The following is a 15,281-nucleotide window of genomic DNA, read 5'->3' as shown; positions in this document are numbered from 1 at the left end:
CTTGTATGAAGAGATCCAGGGAGCGTGGGCGTGCGATGCTCCTTGTATGAAGAGATCCAGGGAGCGTGGGCGTGCGATGCTGCTTGTATGAAGAGACCCAGGGAGCGTGGGCGTGCGATGCTGCTTGCACGAAGAGCCCCAAGTCACCCACGGAGCTTGGACGTGCGATGCTCCTTGCACGAAGAGTCCCATGTCACCCAGGGAGCTTGGACGTGCGATGCTCCTTGCACGAAGACCCCCAAGTCACTCGGTGAGCTTGGACGTGCATCGCACCGCGCATGAAGGTTAAATGTGGCAAGTCCATCCACTACAATGTGGTCACCGCCTGACATTCACGAGCCACGTCGCTACTCTGCAAGAATAAAGGTTGTCTCCAAGAGTTTCCAAGAGTTCACGTCCAGCCGCTCCCAGTGAAAGACTTCGCGTTGTTTTTTTTTAAAACAACATTCACTCTCGGCTGGTTAGAAAGTTGCGTAGCCACTGGGTTACAGACCTTCACCCTCCCCCAACACACACCACCCCCTCCAACCCTTCCAAACCCCCCCCCCCCCCACACACACACACCAGCAATGATAGACGGAAGTTGTGTGTGTGTAACCCCCTCTTCCTCTCTCTCCCCTCTCCCAAGCAAGCGGCTCCTGTGACACGGGTGTGACCTCTGGCGTTTCTGACGTGTGCGCACGCACGCACAAAGAGGGTGTGTGTGTGTGGGGGGGGGGTGTTACAACACGCACAGCATGAGATCATCAATGTAACTCGGGAAGAAGTAACGGGAACTTCCTGTTACACCTCTGTGTAACAGGAAGCTGGAGTCTACTTGACGTGTGAAAGAGGACCCACAAGTCCCAATCAAGAGGACCTACAAGTCCAATCAAGAGGAACCCCAAGTCCAATCAAGAGGAACCCCAAGTCCAATCAAGAGGACCTACAAGTCCCAATCAAGAGGACCTACAAGTCCAATCAAGAGGACCTGAGCACGATGGCCTGAAAAATTGATACTCGACCCTTGTCAGAAAATAGGACTAACTTAAGGCCGAACTTTGGGACCGTGACTTGCGGACTCCGCGTCCCCCCCAAGGACACGGAGGACACAGAGGACACGGGAGGTGTGTCAATGTTAATAACATTGACACACACACACACACACACACACACACACACACACACACACACAGTAACCAGTGTCCAGTCATGTGCCTCACCAATCTTGATATAAGGCTACTAGGACGTACACGAGCCGTACACGGCGTGACGTACACGCAGGGCCGTACCCGGGCCATACACAGTGGCAAGTATTACACATACACACACACGTGTATGTCTGAACAACATACAATGACTCAGCCTAAGCTGGACCAGCTTGGCCTATAGCTTCCCTTAATCTCAGCAACTTGTACATTCCTCAGCACTTTACTAGCTGAGAAACCAACCAACCCAAGCCTAGGATTGTTATATAGTGTCTCAGAGCTCATAACATTTTTAATAGATGTAAACAATGCCAATATGATTGAGGAAAGATGTAACGGTTTCGTATCTGGTTGCATAAATGCTTGATAAAACATGATGATGTCTCCACAGAAACCTCATTAAAAAACGAACACACACAAAAATAATATCGCAGCTTCCGGAATAAGGACACCAGTGACGATACATTTTCCTACATATAAAATACATATAGATGATTACTGGAACGAGGTCAATCATTTCAAGGATCAAACTAGGGTAGTTATCGTGTGTATAGCGTGTTAAGTAGACTGCTGGGAGTGCTGACTGCAGTCAAAACCGAAACACAGGAACAGCAGTCAAGGGAGACGGAAGTCAAAGGGGGAAGAGCAGTCAAAGGGAAACAGCAGCCAAAGGGAAACAGCAGTCAAAGGGGAAACAGCAGTCAAAGGGGAAACAGCAGTCAAAGGGGAAACAGCAGTCAAAGGGAAACTGCAGTCAAAGGGAAACTGCAGTCAAAGGGAAACTGCAGTCAAAGGGAAACTGCAGTCAAAGGGAAACTGCAGTCAAAGGGAAACTGCAGTCAAGGGGAAACTGCAGTCAAAGGGAAACTGCAGTCAAAGGGAAACTGCAGTCAAAGGGAAACTGCAGTCAAAGGGAAACTGCAGTCAAAGGGAAACTGCAGTCAAAGGGAAACTGCAGTCAAAGGGAAACTGCAGTCAAAGGGAAACTGCAGTCAAAGGGAAACTGCAGTCAAAGGGAAACTGCAGTCAAAGGGGAAACAGCAGTCAAAGGGGAAACAGCAGTCAAAGGGAAACTGCAGTCAAAGGGAAACTGCAGTCAAAGGGAAACTGCAGTCAAAGGGAAACTGCAGTCAACGGGAAACTGCAGTCAACGGGAAACTGCAGTCAACGGGAAACTGCAGTCAACGGGAAACTGCAGTCAAAGGGAAACAGCAGCCAAAGGGAAACAGCAGTCAAAGGGAAACAGCAGTCAAAGGGAAACAGCAGCCAAAGGGAAACAGCAGCCAAAGGGAAACAGCAGCCAAAGGGAAACAGCAGCCAAAGGGAAACAGCAGCCAAAGGGAAACAGCAGCCAAAGGGAAACAGCAGCCAAAGGGAAACAGCAGCCAAAGGGAAACAGCAGCCAAAGGGAAACAGCAGCCAAAGGGAAACAGCAGCCAAAGGGAAACAGCAGCCAAAGGGAAACAGCAGCCAAAGGGAAACAGCAGCCAAAGGGAAACAGCAGCCAAAGGGAAACAGCAGCCAAAGGGAAACAGCAGCCAAAGGGAAACAGCAGCCAAAGGGAAACAGCAGTCTAAGGGAAACAGCAGTCTAAGGGAAACAGCAGTCTAAGGGAAACAGCAGTCTAAGGGAAACAGCAGTCAAAGGGAAACAGCAGTCAAAGGGAAACAGCAGTCAAAGGGAAACAGCAGTCAAAGGGAAACAGCAGTCAAAGGGAAACAGCAGTCAAAGGGAAACAGCAGTCAAAGGGAAACAGCAGTCAAAGGGGAACAGCAGTCAAAGGGATACAGCAGTCAAAGGGAAACAGCAGTCAAAGGGAAACAGCAGTCAAGGGGAAACAGCAGTCAAAGGGAAACAGCAGTCAAAGGGAAACAGCAGTCAAAGGGGAACAGCAGCCAAGGAGAACAGCAGTCAAAGGGGAACAGCAGTCAAAGGGGAACAGCAGTCAAAGGGGAACAGCAGTCAAAGGGGAACAGCAGTCAAAGGGGAACAGCAGTCAAAGGGGAACAGCAGTCAAAGGGGAACAGCAGTCAAAGGGGAACAGCAGCCAAGGAGAACAGCAGTCAAAGGGGAACAGCAGCCAAAGGGGAACAGCAGTCAAAGGGGAACAGCAGTCAAGGGGAACACAATAACAACAGCTCATTGGGACGTTTTCATGCTTGTAAACTGTTTAATAAATGTAACCAAAGCCCTTAAAGATTGAGGAAAGATGTACACGTTCGTAAGTACTTGCGTAACTGCTTTCGTGAATCTGGTCCCAGACTCATAACCAAATGCAGTATTTTTTCTTTGGATCACTAGAAAATATTCCCTACCTTGCCTAACCGCTACAGGTAATTATGAGGAGAAAGCTCTAAGCCAGTATGCCTATACATCACAGAGAAGGGAGTATGTTGGCAGAGAGCTGGGGTATGAGGGCAGAGAGCTGGGGGTATGAGGACAGAGAGCTGGGGGTATGAGGACAGAGAGCTGGGGGTATGAGGGCAGAGAGCTGGGGGTATGAGGACAGAGAGCTGGGGGTATGAGGGCAGTGCCCAAGCACTTTGAGCATTCGGACGCCAACCGTCCGCTACATTATTAATATAATGCACTATAATTACTACAGCTAAATCACTTTGCTATGGTGTACGGGAATCACTGGAAGTAGTAGTCACTCCAACACCACAACCAATCAGCACACGAGTTAATAGTTATCATTCTGTGGTAAGCTGTCCTGGTGACTTAAGGCTTCGGGTGAGGAATAAGAATTATCCTCGCTGTTTAATGTATTCTACACGAGTACCCTTGTTTATATGTAGGCCAAGGTCCCGTCCTTGTGTGTGTGTGTGTGTGTGTGTGTGTGTGTGTGTGTGTGTGTGTGTGTGTGTGTGTGTGTGTGTGTGTGTGTGTGTGTGTGTGTGTGTGTGTGTGTGTTTGTGTGTGTGTGTACTCACCTAATTGTGCTTGCGGGGGTTGAGCTTTGGCTCTTTGGTCCCGCCTCTCAACTGTCAATCAACTGGTGTACAGATTCCTGAGTCTACTGGGCTCTATCATATCTACATTTGAAACTGTGTATGGAGTCAGCCTCCACCACATCACTGCCTAATGCATTTCATTTATTAACTACTCTGACACTGAAAAAATTCTTTCTAACGTCTCTGTGGCTCATCTGGGTACTCAGTTTCCACCTGTGTCCCCTTGTTCGTGTCCCACCCGTGCTGAAGAGTTTGTCTTTGTCCACCCTGTCAATTCCCCTGAGAATTTTGTAGTTGGTTATCATGTCTTCCCTTACTCTTCTGTTTTCCAGAGACGTGAGGTTCAGCTCCTTTAGCCTTGTGCGTGTGTGTATCTGAGCTGACCTTCAAGTTCAAGTATGTTTATTGAGACGAGAAAGAAAAACATCTCAAAGGGATAGAGTAGCTTAGGCTATTTCTACCCCCCCCCCCCCCCCCAGAGCTGGCCTTGATACAGTTGTAGTTATACAACTGGCCATTAGCTCGTTCAACTATCTTGAGATGATTTCGGGGCTTATCATCCCCGCGGCCCGTAGCACCTATACTATCCCTCGTGGTTCCAGCGCACATATTGGGGAATGCCTCCAGCCGTTCCTGAGGACATCCGGCATGCCTCCAACCATCTCTGGGGACATCCGGCATGCCTCCAGCCGTCCCTGGGGCATCCGGCATGCCTCCAGCCGTCCCTGGGGACATCCGGCATGCCTCCAGCCGCCCCTAGGGGCACCCTGCATCTGGCCAGTGCCTGTTTTAGAATTGCCTACCGCGGTCATTCCAGCCAGGCCTACCCCGCCACCTATTTAAGAGGGTAACACACTTCACCAACCCTAACTACCACTGAAATGACATGGTTAAGAACAAGAAGGCGATGAGTCACAATAACGTGGCTGAAGAATGTTGACCAGACCACACACTAGAAGGTGAAGGGACGACGACGTTTCGGTCCGTCCTGGACCATTCTCAAGTCGATGAGAGGAGGAGACTAAACTAAAGGAAACTTTGCTCATGCAAATTACAGTGACTCTCCCTCGAGGTGGTCCTAGCCTCCTCAACCATCCACATTTTCACACCATTTTTATCTTGCGTTTCGTTCGGCTTTCTCAAATCTTTATCCGCCATCTTTTTACTTCTCGCCTATCGTCTTCAACAATGCCAACTTCCGCATTTCTTCGGTCTTGTTCCACGTTTCTTTTAGTCTAGGAGCTGTTCAGTTGAGACAGTTAAGCAAGTCCCAGCTGTGTCTGGGTACAAGTGACAGGATGAACAACCCAGCGGGTTTTCTTCCTATTGGGGAGTGTTGTACATGCTGCTATGGCGGTGTGTCCACTCACAGGATGAGTGGCGCTGCCCAATACTGTCACTATGGCGGTGTGTCCTCTCACAGGATGAGTGACGCTGCCCAATACTGTCACTATGGCGGTGTGTCCACTCACAGGATGAGTGACGCTGCCCAATACTGTCACTATGGCGGTGTGTCTACTCACAAGATGAGTGGCGCTGCCCAATACTGTCACTATGGCGGTGTGTCCACTCACAGGATGAGTGGCGCTGCCCAATACTGTCACTATGGCGGTGTGTCCACTCACAAGATGAGTGGCGCTGCCCAATACTGTCACTATGGCGGTGTGTCTACTCACAGGATGAGTGACGCTGCCCAATACTGTCACTATGGCGGTGTGTCCACTCACAGGATGAGTGGCGCTGCCCAATACTGTCACTATGGCGGTGTGTCCACTCACAGGATGAGTGGCGCTGCCCAATAAACTCGCCCCTCGGGGCAAAATTTAAAAATAAAAATTATTCTTGTTTAACATCATCTGTGAATCGGTGATTTCGTGGATGTTCGTGTTCTGGGGTTCCTCCTTTGTTCTACGGGCTCACCATAGCCCGTGCTACTTGGAACTTGTTCCGGGTAGCTGAATCTATAACAACAACAACTCCTAAGAGTCTGCTGGTGCATGCCCCCCCCCTCTCTCTCCCCCCCCCCTCCTCTCTCTCTCTCTCTCGTAGCTGTCTGGTGGCGAGTCTTAGCGAGCCACACTTTCATCAGCGAAGGTCAGTGAAAGATGCGAGTATGTGCGTAGTTACCCAAGTGTATAGGATGGGAGCTTGTGCTCGTGGTGTCCCGTCTTCCCGGTACTCTTCGTCGTATAACGCTTTCAAATTACTGGGGGGGGGGGGGTTTGGCCTCCACCGCCTTCTCACTTAGTATATCAGACGACAGTACAAAAAAAATCAAGGAATTTTACAAAGTAAAGAAGCTACCGGGGGAGCCGGTCGGCCGAGCGGACAGCACGCTGGACTTGTGATCTTGTGGTCCTGGGTTCAATCCCGGGCGCCGGCGAGAAACAATGGGCAGAGTTTCTTTCACCCTATGCCCCTGTTACCTAGCAGTAAAATAGGTACCTGGGTGTTAGTCAGCTGTCACGGGCTGCTTCCTGGGGGTGGAGGCCTGGTCGAGGATCGGGCCGCGGGGACACTAAAGCCACGAAATCATCTCAAGATAACCTCAAGATAACCTTCGGAAATACCAGAAGCCATGGTGAGTGTGTGTGTGTGTGTGTGTGTGTGTGTGTGTGTGTGTGTGTGTGTGTGTGTGTGTGTGTGTGTGTGTGTGTGTGTGTGTGTGTGTGTGCGCGCGCGTGCGCACACAATTTCAGGCTCTATACAAGTCACTTGGCAGCCACATGAAGGGGGGAATGGGGGGGGGGGGGGGGAACGGGTTCGGGAACCAAAATGAACAGGCGATAAACTGATGAGAGGAGAGAAACTCACGACACATAATAAAGACGTTTATAAGGAACTCGACAAGAGATTTTTTTTTTTTTTTTTTTTTTTTGAGATATATACAAGAGTTGTTACATTCTTGTACAGCCACTAGTACGCGTAGCGTTTCGGGCAAGTTCTTAATCCTATGGTCCCTGGAATACGATCCCCTGCCGCGAAGAATCGTTCTACATTTCAGGTCTACACAAAAGAATAAGAGAAAGTTCCCACACGGAGAAGAACGATGACAACACAAGCCAACGCCGGAGGACCTTGTGCTTGCCACAGATGAAGCAAGGCGACTCCAAGAGTGCTTTATCCATACGTAAGACAGTCTGACCAGCCAGTCTCTCACCAACCCGTCCTCGACTCAAGTCCATTACCTTCAGCGGTCAACCCCACAGACGCATTCATAAATTTTAACATGCTGTTCATTCAAAACGGGAATTGTCTCAAGTATAAATTAATATTATAATATATTAGCATATTGTGTATATATAGGCATAGGTTAGGTTAGGTGTTTAGGTTCTGTTGGCTATTATTTGTATTTGTAGTACGTGGGTGAAGCATTTATAGCGTTGTGATTCGAACAAAATTCGTCAGTGAAGCACTTGTTCCGGATATGTTCGAACGTCAGCAGTTGTGAGTCGTGTATAAACCGCTTTTCATTCATAAACAGGGGGTTTGGCGGGTGCATGGAATCACTTTTGGATCTTTGTTTGGAGGACGGGCTGCTCTCACCCAGGGGCTAGATTCACGAATTAGTTACGCGAACACTTACGAACCTGAACCGCTTTTCTCAATCTTTGGCGGCTTTGTTTACAATCATTAAACAGTTAATGAGCTCCGAAGCACCAGGAGGCTGTTTATAACAATAACAACAGTTGATTAGCAAGTTTTCTTGCTTGTAAACTATTTAATAAATGTAACCAAAGCCGTCAAAGATTGAGGAAAGATGTACAGGTTCGTAAGTACTTGCGTAACTGCTTCGTGAATCTGGCCCCTGGATACTAGGAGATGGACCTGAAAGAGTGACGTATTCACTTTGAAAATGTAATTCATTGAAAATGGGAAAATGAGATTCATTGAAAATGGGAAAAATACCAGACTGTTGAAAAACGACAAATGTTGCGTTGATGTATGAAAATGTTGATACACAGAATGAACTAATGAAAAACCCATTCTGTGCCGTTTCTTGCATACCGTGCAAGATTATGGAAAAGATAACAAACAGAAAGCTAGCACAATATCTAGAGATAAAGGCCGTCATATAACACAAGAATGAGCTCAAGGGGCGGAAAAATCCCCCCCCCCTCCCTCCCCTCACAAACTTGACAGAATCCCATTACTAGAAGACCAAGAACAACAAAGAAGATTAACTGCATATTTTTCTACCGTCAGAAAATCTTCGACCATCCCTCGTGGTTCCAGCGCACATGTTGGGGAATGAGCCAGAGTGACAGGTAGGGAGCTCCAGTGAATAAGAATGCAACAAAATGGAAGGAAACATATCTCAGTGTGTTGACCAGACCACACACTATAAGGTGAAGGGAGGACGACGTTCCTGTCCGTCCTGGACCATTCTCAAGTCGATTGTGAGAATGATCCAGAACGGACCGAAACGTCGTCGTCCCTTCACCTTCTAGTGTGTAGTCTGGTCAACATACTTTAGCCACGTTATTGTGACTCATCGCCTGCATACCTCAGAGTGGTAAGACGTCCCCAGTGTGGCTCCACAGGGGGCAGTACCAAGCCCAATGTTGTTAATGATCTCCTAGAAACGATACACTCCTCCCGATCAATACTTGCCGTTACGAAAAAGTATTAACAGAACTAGCATGCGAGTGACTGCAACACTACAACAAGACCTGAGGAAATAGAAAGTATTGTCCAAACTTGGGTACTGTAAATTAACTGAAGCCGCTGCACAGTAATGAAGCAGTGGTGGGAACAGGAGGCCGGACACGAGTAAGCTAACGGGAATTGTTCATTTAGCTTAGACGCGACACAGCAAATATGTAACATCATTGGCAAGACGTGACAATTAGCAAGAGTCTACCATACTCTGAGGTGCCAGCAGAAGGCTGCCTGCAACAGTCTCAGAGAGAGATCGAATTGACCCCCAGAGAGAGATACCGAACTGTCACAAAGAGAGAGACGCCGAACTGTCCCAGAGAGACATCGAACTGTCCCAAGAGAGACATCGAACTGCCCCAAGAGACACACCGAACTGTCTTCCCGAAGCTAACATCAAGACGCTGTCATCTACATCATATCCAAAGTTGACTGAAGGACTACCTTCAGAAATCTAGGCCAGGATTTATCAAACATTTACGGATCTACTTGCGAAACCTTTACATCATTCTTTGACCACGGCGACTTGGTCTGTATGTATGAAACAGTTTATGAGGTCCGGAAACGCTACGAGGTTGTCCTCAAGAATAATAACCTTGTCTTGTGAAGTTCCCAAGTTCATGAACGGTTTACACACCACAGACAAGGCTGCCACGGTCACAGGCTGCCACGGTCACAGGCTGCCACGGACACAGGCTGCCACGGACACAGGCTGCCACGGTCATAGGGTGCCACGGTCACAGGCTGCCACGGTCATAGGGTGCCACGGACACAGGCTGCCACGGTCATAGGGTGCCACGGTCACAGGCTGCCACGGTCACAGGCTGCCACGGTCACAGGCTGCCACGGTCACAGGCTGCCACGGTCACAGGCTGCCACGGTCACAGGCTGCCACGGTTCAGGAGACTTGTACAGGTCACACAAATGAACGTAAATGCTCAGGAATCCTGAGTACGGAACAAGGAGTCATTCGGGGCCTCGTGTACCGTCCAGTCCGTCCTCCTAAGGTTTCCCAACGTCTGGAAACCGTGGTACTAAAGTGGCCTTATGCTAGCCTGACACAATAGGGTCCTGAATATGTCGCATCAGCTGGGTTGGTGTTGTTCAAGATTCAGCTACCAAGAACAAACAGTTCCAAGTAGCACGGGCTATGGTGAGCCCGTAGTGGACTTACTGGCACAGGAGCGGGGCTGTAAATGTTGTCCAGCTGGGAGGCTTATTCTCGTTAAACACAAAAGTACCAAAATGAACAACAGAGACAAAATAAAATATATAATCAGTACCAGAACAGCAAGTTAGAGCCACAGAGTCGCTCAAATTCTATTTTGCCTGACGGTTGTGAAGTGGGGCTCTAAACCCAATCCCTTAGAGCTTAATCTCAATCCCTGCCGGCACAAGTAGGCGAGTATAACTAGGCAAGTACACACATTACCCTAAAATATCCTTTCACTTTTTAAACCAAGTGGTGAGGAGTTGCGGGAGTATGGGCCAACCCGACATTACCGGGAAGGGTGGAACAGGCAGCCGTGACAGAAGCCACAACCTCCTTTCCCACTCTCTTTCTCAAGGCTGGACGCCACCACCATCTACACACATCCTGCCACCAGAAACTGTACCATCTAGGTGGCTCTGGATGGCTCCCTTCCTACCCACCTCCCTCTCTCTCTCTCTCTCTCTCTCTTCCTCCCTTTCCTACGTCCCTCTCTCTCTCTCTCTCCCCCTCCCTTTCCTACGTCCCTCCCTCCCTCCCTCTCTCTCTCCCTTTCCTACGTCCCTCTCTCTCTCTTTCCTTCCATCTCTTTTCCAATCATTTCTCCTAGCTCCTTTTTTCCTTATAGCTTCACCTGTTTTATCTCTTATTTCTCCTTTCTCTGTGTACACAAAAGACGGTACATGGGCCAAACTGCTTCTGATTCCAGTCATCAGGGTGAGAGCTAATTCCTGTAGCTCATGGTACGCCCTTATTCTACAAAGGTTTTCCAGTTAGAATTGGTGCCCAGTCAATCCTCCCCTGGTTGACGCGAGGGGGGGGGTGTGCAGGGAGGGGGAGGGAGGGGTATTACAATTTGTATATACTGCTTGTGCCTGCAGGATCGGGGTGTTAGCTCTCGGACCCCGCCTTTCTAACCTTCAAATATACCGACTCCAGACCTATTTTCTGACATATCTACTACACATTTCTCACACACAAAGGGTACATATCCCCAGGATGCAACACACAATAACTGCCTAATTCTCAGCCACTTATTTACCGACAGGTGAACAGGTGCATCAGATAAAAGGAAACGTTGCCCAAACGTCTGTGTCTAGGAGCAATTAATTTGTCTCAAAATACAACTTCACCCCACCACTGTCGCACACGTGGTTCGCGAAGTGCTCCAGGCTCACTCTCACACAGGCCGTGGAGGCCACTCTCTCACGCTGGCCGTGGAGGCCACTCTCTCACGCTGGCCGTGGAGGCCACTCTCTCACGCTGGCCGTGGAGGCCACTCTCTCACGCTGGCCGTGGAGGCCACTCTCTCACGCTGGCCGTGGAGGCCACTCTCTCACGCTGGCCGTGGAGGCCACTCTCTCACGCTGGCCGTGGAGGCCACTCTCTCACGCTGGCCGTGGAGGCCACTCTCTCACGCTGGCCGTGGAGGCCACTCTCTCACGCTGGCCGTGGAGGCCACTCTCTCACGCTGGCCGTGGAGGCCACTCTCTCACGCTGGCCGTGGAGGCCACTCTCTCACGCTGGCCGTGGAGGCCACTCTCTCACGCTGGCCGTGGAGGCCACTCTCTCACGCTGGCCGTGGAGGCCACTCTCTCACGCTGGCCGTGGAGGCCACTCTCTCACGCTGGCCGTGGAGGCCACTCTCTCACGCTGGCCGTGGAGGCCACTCTCTCACACAGGCCGTGGAGGCCACTCTCTCACGCAGGCCGTGGAGGCCACTCTCTCACACAGGCCGTGGAGGCCACTCTCTCACGCTGGCCGTGGAGGCCACTCTCTCACGCTGGCCGTGGAGGCCACTCTCTCACGCTGGCCGTGGAGGCCACTCTCTCACGCTGGCCGTGGAGGCCACTCTCTCACGCTGGCCGTGGAGGCCACTCTCTCACGCTGGCCGTGGAGGCCACTCTCTCACGCTGGCCGTGGAGGCCACTCTCTCACGCTGGCCGTGGAGGCCACTCTCTCACGCTGGCCGTGGAGGCCACTCTCTCACGCTGGCCGTGGAGGCCACTCTCTCACGCTGGCCGTGGAGGCCACTCTCTCACGCTGGCCGTGGAGGCCACTCTCTCACGCTGGCCGTGGAGGCCACTCTCTCACGCTGGCCGTGGAGGCCACTCTCTCACGCTGGCCGTGGAGGCCACTCTCTCACGCTGGCCGTGGAGGCCACTCTCTCACGCTGGCCGTGGAGGCCACTCTCTCACGCTGGCCGTGGAGGCCACTCTCTCACGCTGGCCGTGGAGGCCACTCTCTCACGCTGGCCGTGGAGGCCACTCTCTCACGCTGGCCGTGGAGGCCACTCTCTCACGCTGGCCGTGGAGGCCACTCTCTCACGCTGGCCGTGGAGGCCACTCTCTCACGCTGGCCGTGGAGGCCACTCTCTCACGCTGGCCGTGGAGGCCACTCTCTCACGCTGGCCGTGGAGGCCACTCTCTCACGCTGGCCGTGGAGGCCACTCTCTCACGCTGGCCGTGGAGGCCACTCTCTCACGCTGGCCGTGGAGGCCACTCTCTCACGCTGGCCGTGGAGGCCACTCTCTCACGCTGGCCGTGGAGGCCACTCTCTCACGCTGGCCGTGGAGGCCACTCTCTCACGCTGGCCGTGGAGGCCACTCTCTCACGCTGGCCGTGGAGGCCACTCTCTCACGCTGGCCGTGGAGGCCACTCTCTCACGCTGGCCGTGGAGGCCACTCTCTCACGCTGGCCGTGGAGGCCACTCTCTCACGCTGGCCGTGGAGGCCACTCTCTCACGCTGGCCGTGGAGGCCACTCTCTCACGCTGGCCGTGGAGGCCACTCTCTCACGCTGGCCGTGGAGGCCACTCTCTCACGCTGGCCGTGGAGGCCACTCTCTCACGCTGGCCGTGGAGGCCACTCTCTCACGCTGGCCGTGGAGGCCACTCTCTCACGCTGGCCGTGGAGGCCACTCTCTCACGCTGGCCGTGGAGGCCACTCTCTCACGCTGGCCGTGGAGGCCACTCTCTCACGCTGGCCGTGGAGGCCACTCTCTCACGCTGGCCGTGGAGGCCACTCTCTCACGCTGGCCGTGGAGGCCACTCTCTCACGCTGGCCGTGGAGGCCACTCTCTCACGCTGGCCGTGGAGGCCACTCTCTCACGCTGGCCGTGGAGGCCACTCTCTCACGCTGGCCGTGGAGGCCACTCTCTCACGCTGGCCGTGGAGGCCACTCTCTCACGCTGGCCGTGGAGGCCACTCTCTCACGCTGGCCGTGGAGGCCACTCTCTCACGCTGGCCGTGGAGGCCACTCTCTCACGCTGGCCGTGGAGGCCACTCTCTCACGCTGGCCGTGGAGGCCACTCTCTCACGCTGGCCGTGGAGGCCACTCTCTCACGCTGGCCGTGGAGGCCACTCTCTCACGCTGGCCGTGGAGGCCACTCTCTCACGCTGGCCGTGGAGGCCACTCTCTCACGCTGGCCGTGGAGGCCACTCTCTCACGCTGGCCGTGGAGGCCACTCTCTCACGCTGGCCGTGGAGGCCACTCTCTCACGCTGGCCGTGGAGGCCACTCTCTCACGCTGGCCGTGGAGGCCACTCTCTCACAGCTGGCCGTGGAGGCCACTCTCTCACGCTGGCCGTGGAGGCCACTCTCTCACGCTGGCCGTGGAGGCCACTCTCTCACGCTGGCCGTGGAGGCCACTCTCTCACGCTGGCCGTGGAGGCCACTCTCTCACGCTGGCCGTGGAGGCCACTCTCTCACGCTGGCCGTGGAGGCCACTCTCTCACAGCTGGCCGTGGAGGCCACTCTCTCACGCTGGCCGTGGAGGCCACTCTCTCACGCTGGCCGTGGAGGCCACTCTCTCACGCTGGCCGTGGAGGCCACTCTCTCACGCTGGCCGTGGAGGCCACTCTCTCACAGCTGGCCGTGGAGGCCACTCTCTCACGCTGGCCGTGGAGGCCACTCTCTCACAGCTGGCCGTGGAGGCCACTCTCTCACAGCTGGCCGTGGAGGCCACTCTCTCACGCTGGCCGTGGAGGCCACTCTCTCACGCTGGCCGTGGAGGCCACTCTCTCACGCTGGCCGTGGAGGCCACTCTCTCACAGCTGGCCGTGGAGGCCACTCTCTCACGCTGGCCGTGGAGGCCACTCTCTCACAGCTGGCCGTGGAGGCCACTCTCTCACGCTGGCCGTGGAGGCCACTCTCTCACGCTGGCCGTGGAGGCCACTCTCTCACGCTGGCCGTGGAGGCCACTCTCTCACGCTGGCCGTGGAGGCCACTCTCTCACGCTGGCCGTGGAGGCCACTCTCTCACGCTGGCCGTGGAGGCCACTCTCTCACGCTGGCCGTGGAGGCCACTCTCTCACGCTGGCCGTGGAGGCCACTCTCTCACGCTGGCCGTGGAGGCCACTCTCTCACGCTGGCCGTGGAGGCCACTCTCTCACGCTGGCCGTGGAGGCCACTCTCTCACGCTGGCCGTGGAGGCCACTCTCTCACGCTGGCCGTGGAGGCCACTCTCTCACGCTGGCCGTGGAGGCCACTCTCTCACACTGGCCGTGGAGGCCACTCTCTCACGCTGGCCGTGGAGGCCACTCTCTCACGCTGGCCGTGGAGGCCACTCTCTCGCACTGGCCGTGGAGGCCACTCTCTCACACTGGCCGTGGAGGCCACTCTCTCACGCTGGCCGTGGAGGCCACTCTCTCGCGCTGGCCGTGGAGGCCACTCTCTCGCACTGGCCGTGGAGGCCACTCTCTCACACTGGCCGTGGAGGCCACTCTCTCACGCTGGCCGTGGAGGCCACTCTCTCACGCTGGCCGTGGAGGCCACTCTCTCACACTGGCCGTGGAGGCCACTCTCTCACACTGGCCGTGGAGGCCACTCTCTCACGCTGGCCGTGGAGGCCACTCTCTCACGCTGGCCGTGGAGGCCACTCTCTCACAGCTGGCCGTGGAGGCCACTCTCTCACACTGGCCGTGGAGGCCACTCTCTCACAGCTGGCCGTGGAGGCCACTCTCTCACACTGGCCGTGGAGGCCACTCTCTCACACTGGCCGTGGAGGCCACTCTCTCACACTGGCCGTGGAGGCCACTCTCTCACACTGGCCGTGGAGGCCACTCTCTCACACTGGCCGTGGAGGCCACTCTCTCACACTGGCCGTGGAGGCCACTCTCTCACACTGGCCGTGGAGGCCACTCTCTCACGCTGGCCGTGGAGGCCACTCTCTCACACTGGCCGTGGAGGCCACTCTCTCACGCTGGCCGTGGAGGCCACTCTCTCACGCTGGCCGTGGAGGCCACTCTCTCACGCTGGCCGTGGAGGCCACTCTC

At 54.2% G+C, this 15,281-nt stretch overlaps 1 protein-coding gene across 1 annotated transcript; it reads left to right on the top strand.

Moving 5' to 3' along the window:
* Positions 1-217: 217 nt before the first annotated feature.
* LOC123773584 (micronuclear linker histone polyprotein-like) lies at positions 218-2,798 on the top strand. The gene is made up of 2 exons (XM_069312568.1): positions 218-284; positions 1,777-2,798. The coding sequence occupies exons 1-2, from the start codon at positions 218-220 to the stop codon at positions 2,796-2,798; spliced, it is 1,089 nt and encodes a 362-aa protein (XP_069168669.1).
* The last annotated feature ends 12,483 nt before the right edge of the window (positions 2,799-15,281 follow it).

This window comes from Procambarus clarkii, chromosome 72 (assembly GCF_040958095.1).
Source record: "Procambarus clarkii isolate CNS0578487 chromosome 72, FALCON_Pclarkii_2.0, whole genome shotgun sequence".
Taxonomy (NCBI): Eukaryota; Metazoa; Arthropoda; class Malacostraca; order Decapoda; family Cambaridae; genus Procambarus; species Procambarus clarkii.
This window is presented reverse-complemented; position numbering and strand designations above follow the sequence as displayed.

Coding starts and splice junctions, on each gene's coding strand:
- LOC123773584 (XM_069312568.1), top strand. CDS start 218: ATGCTCCTTGCACGAAGACCCCCAAGTCACTCGGTGAGCTTGGACGTG. Junction 285..1,776: donor GCATCGCACCGCGCATGAAG/GTTAAATGTGGC, acceptor TGCTGACTGCAG/TCAAAACCGAAACACAGGAA.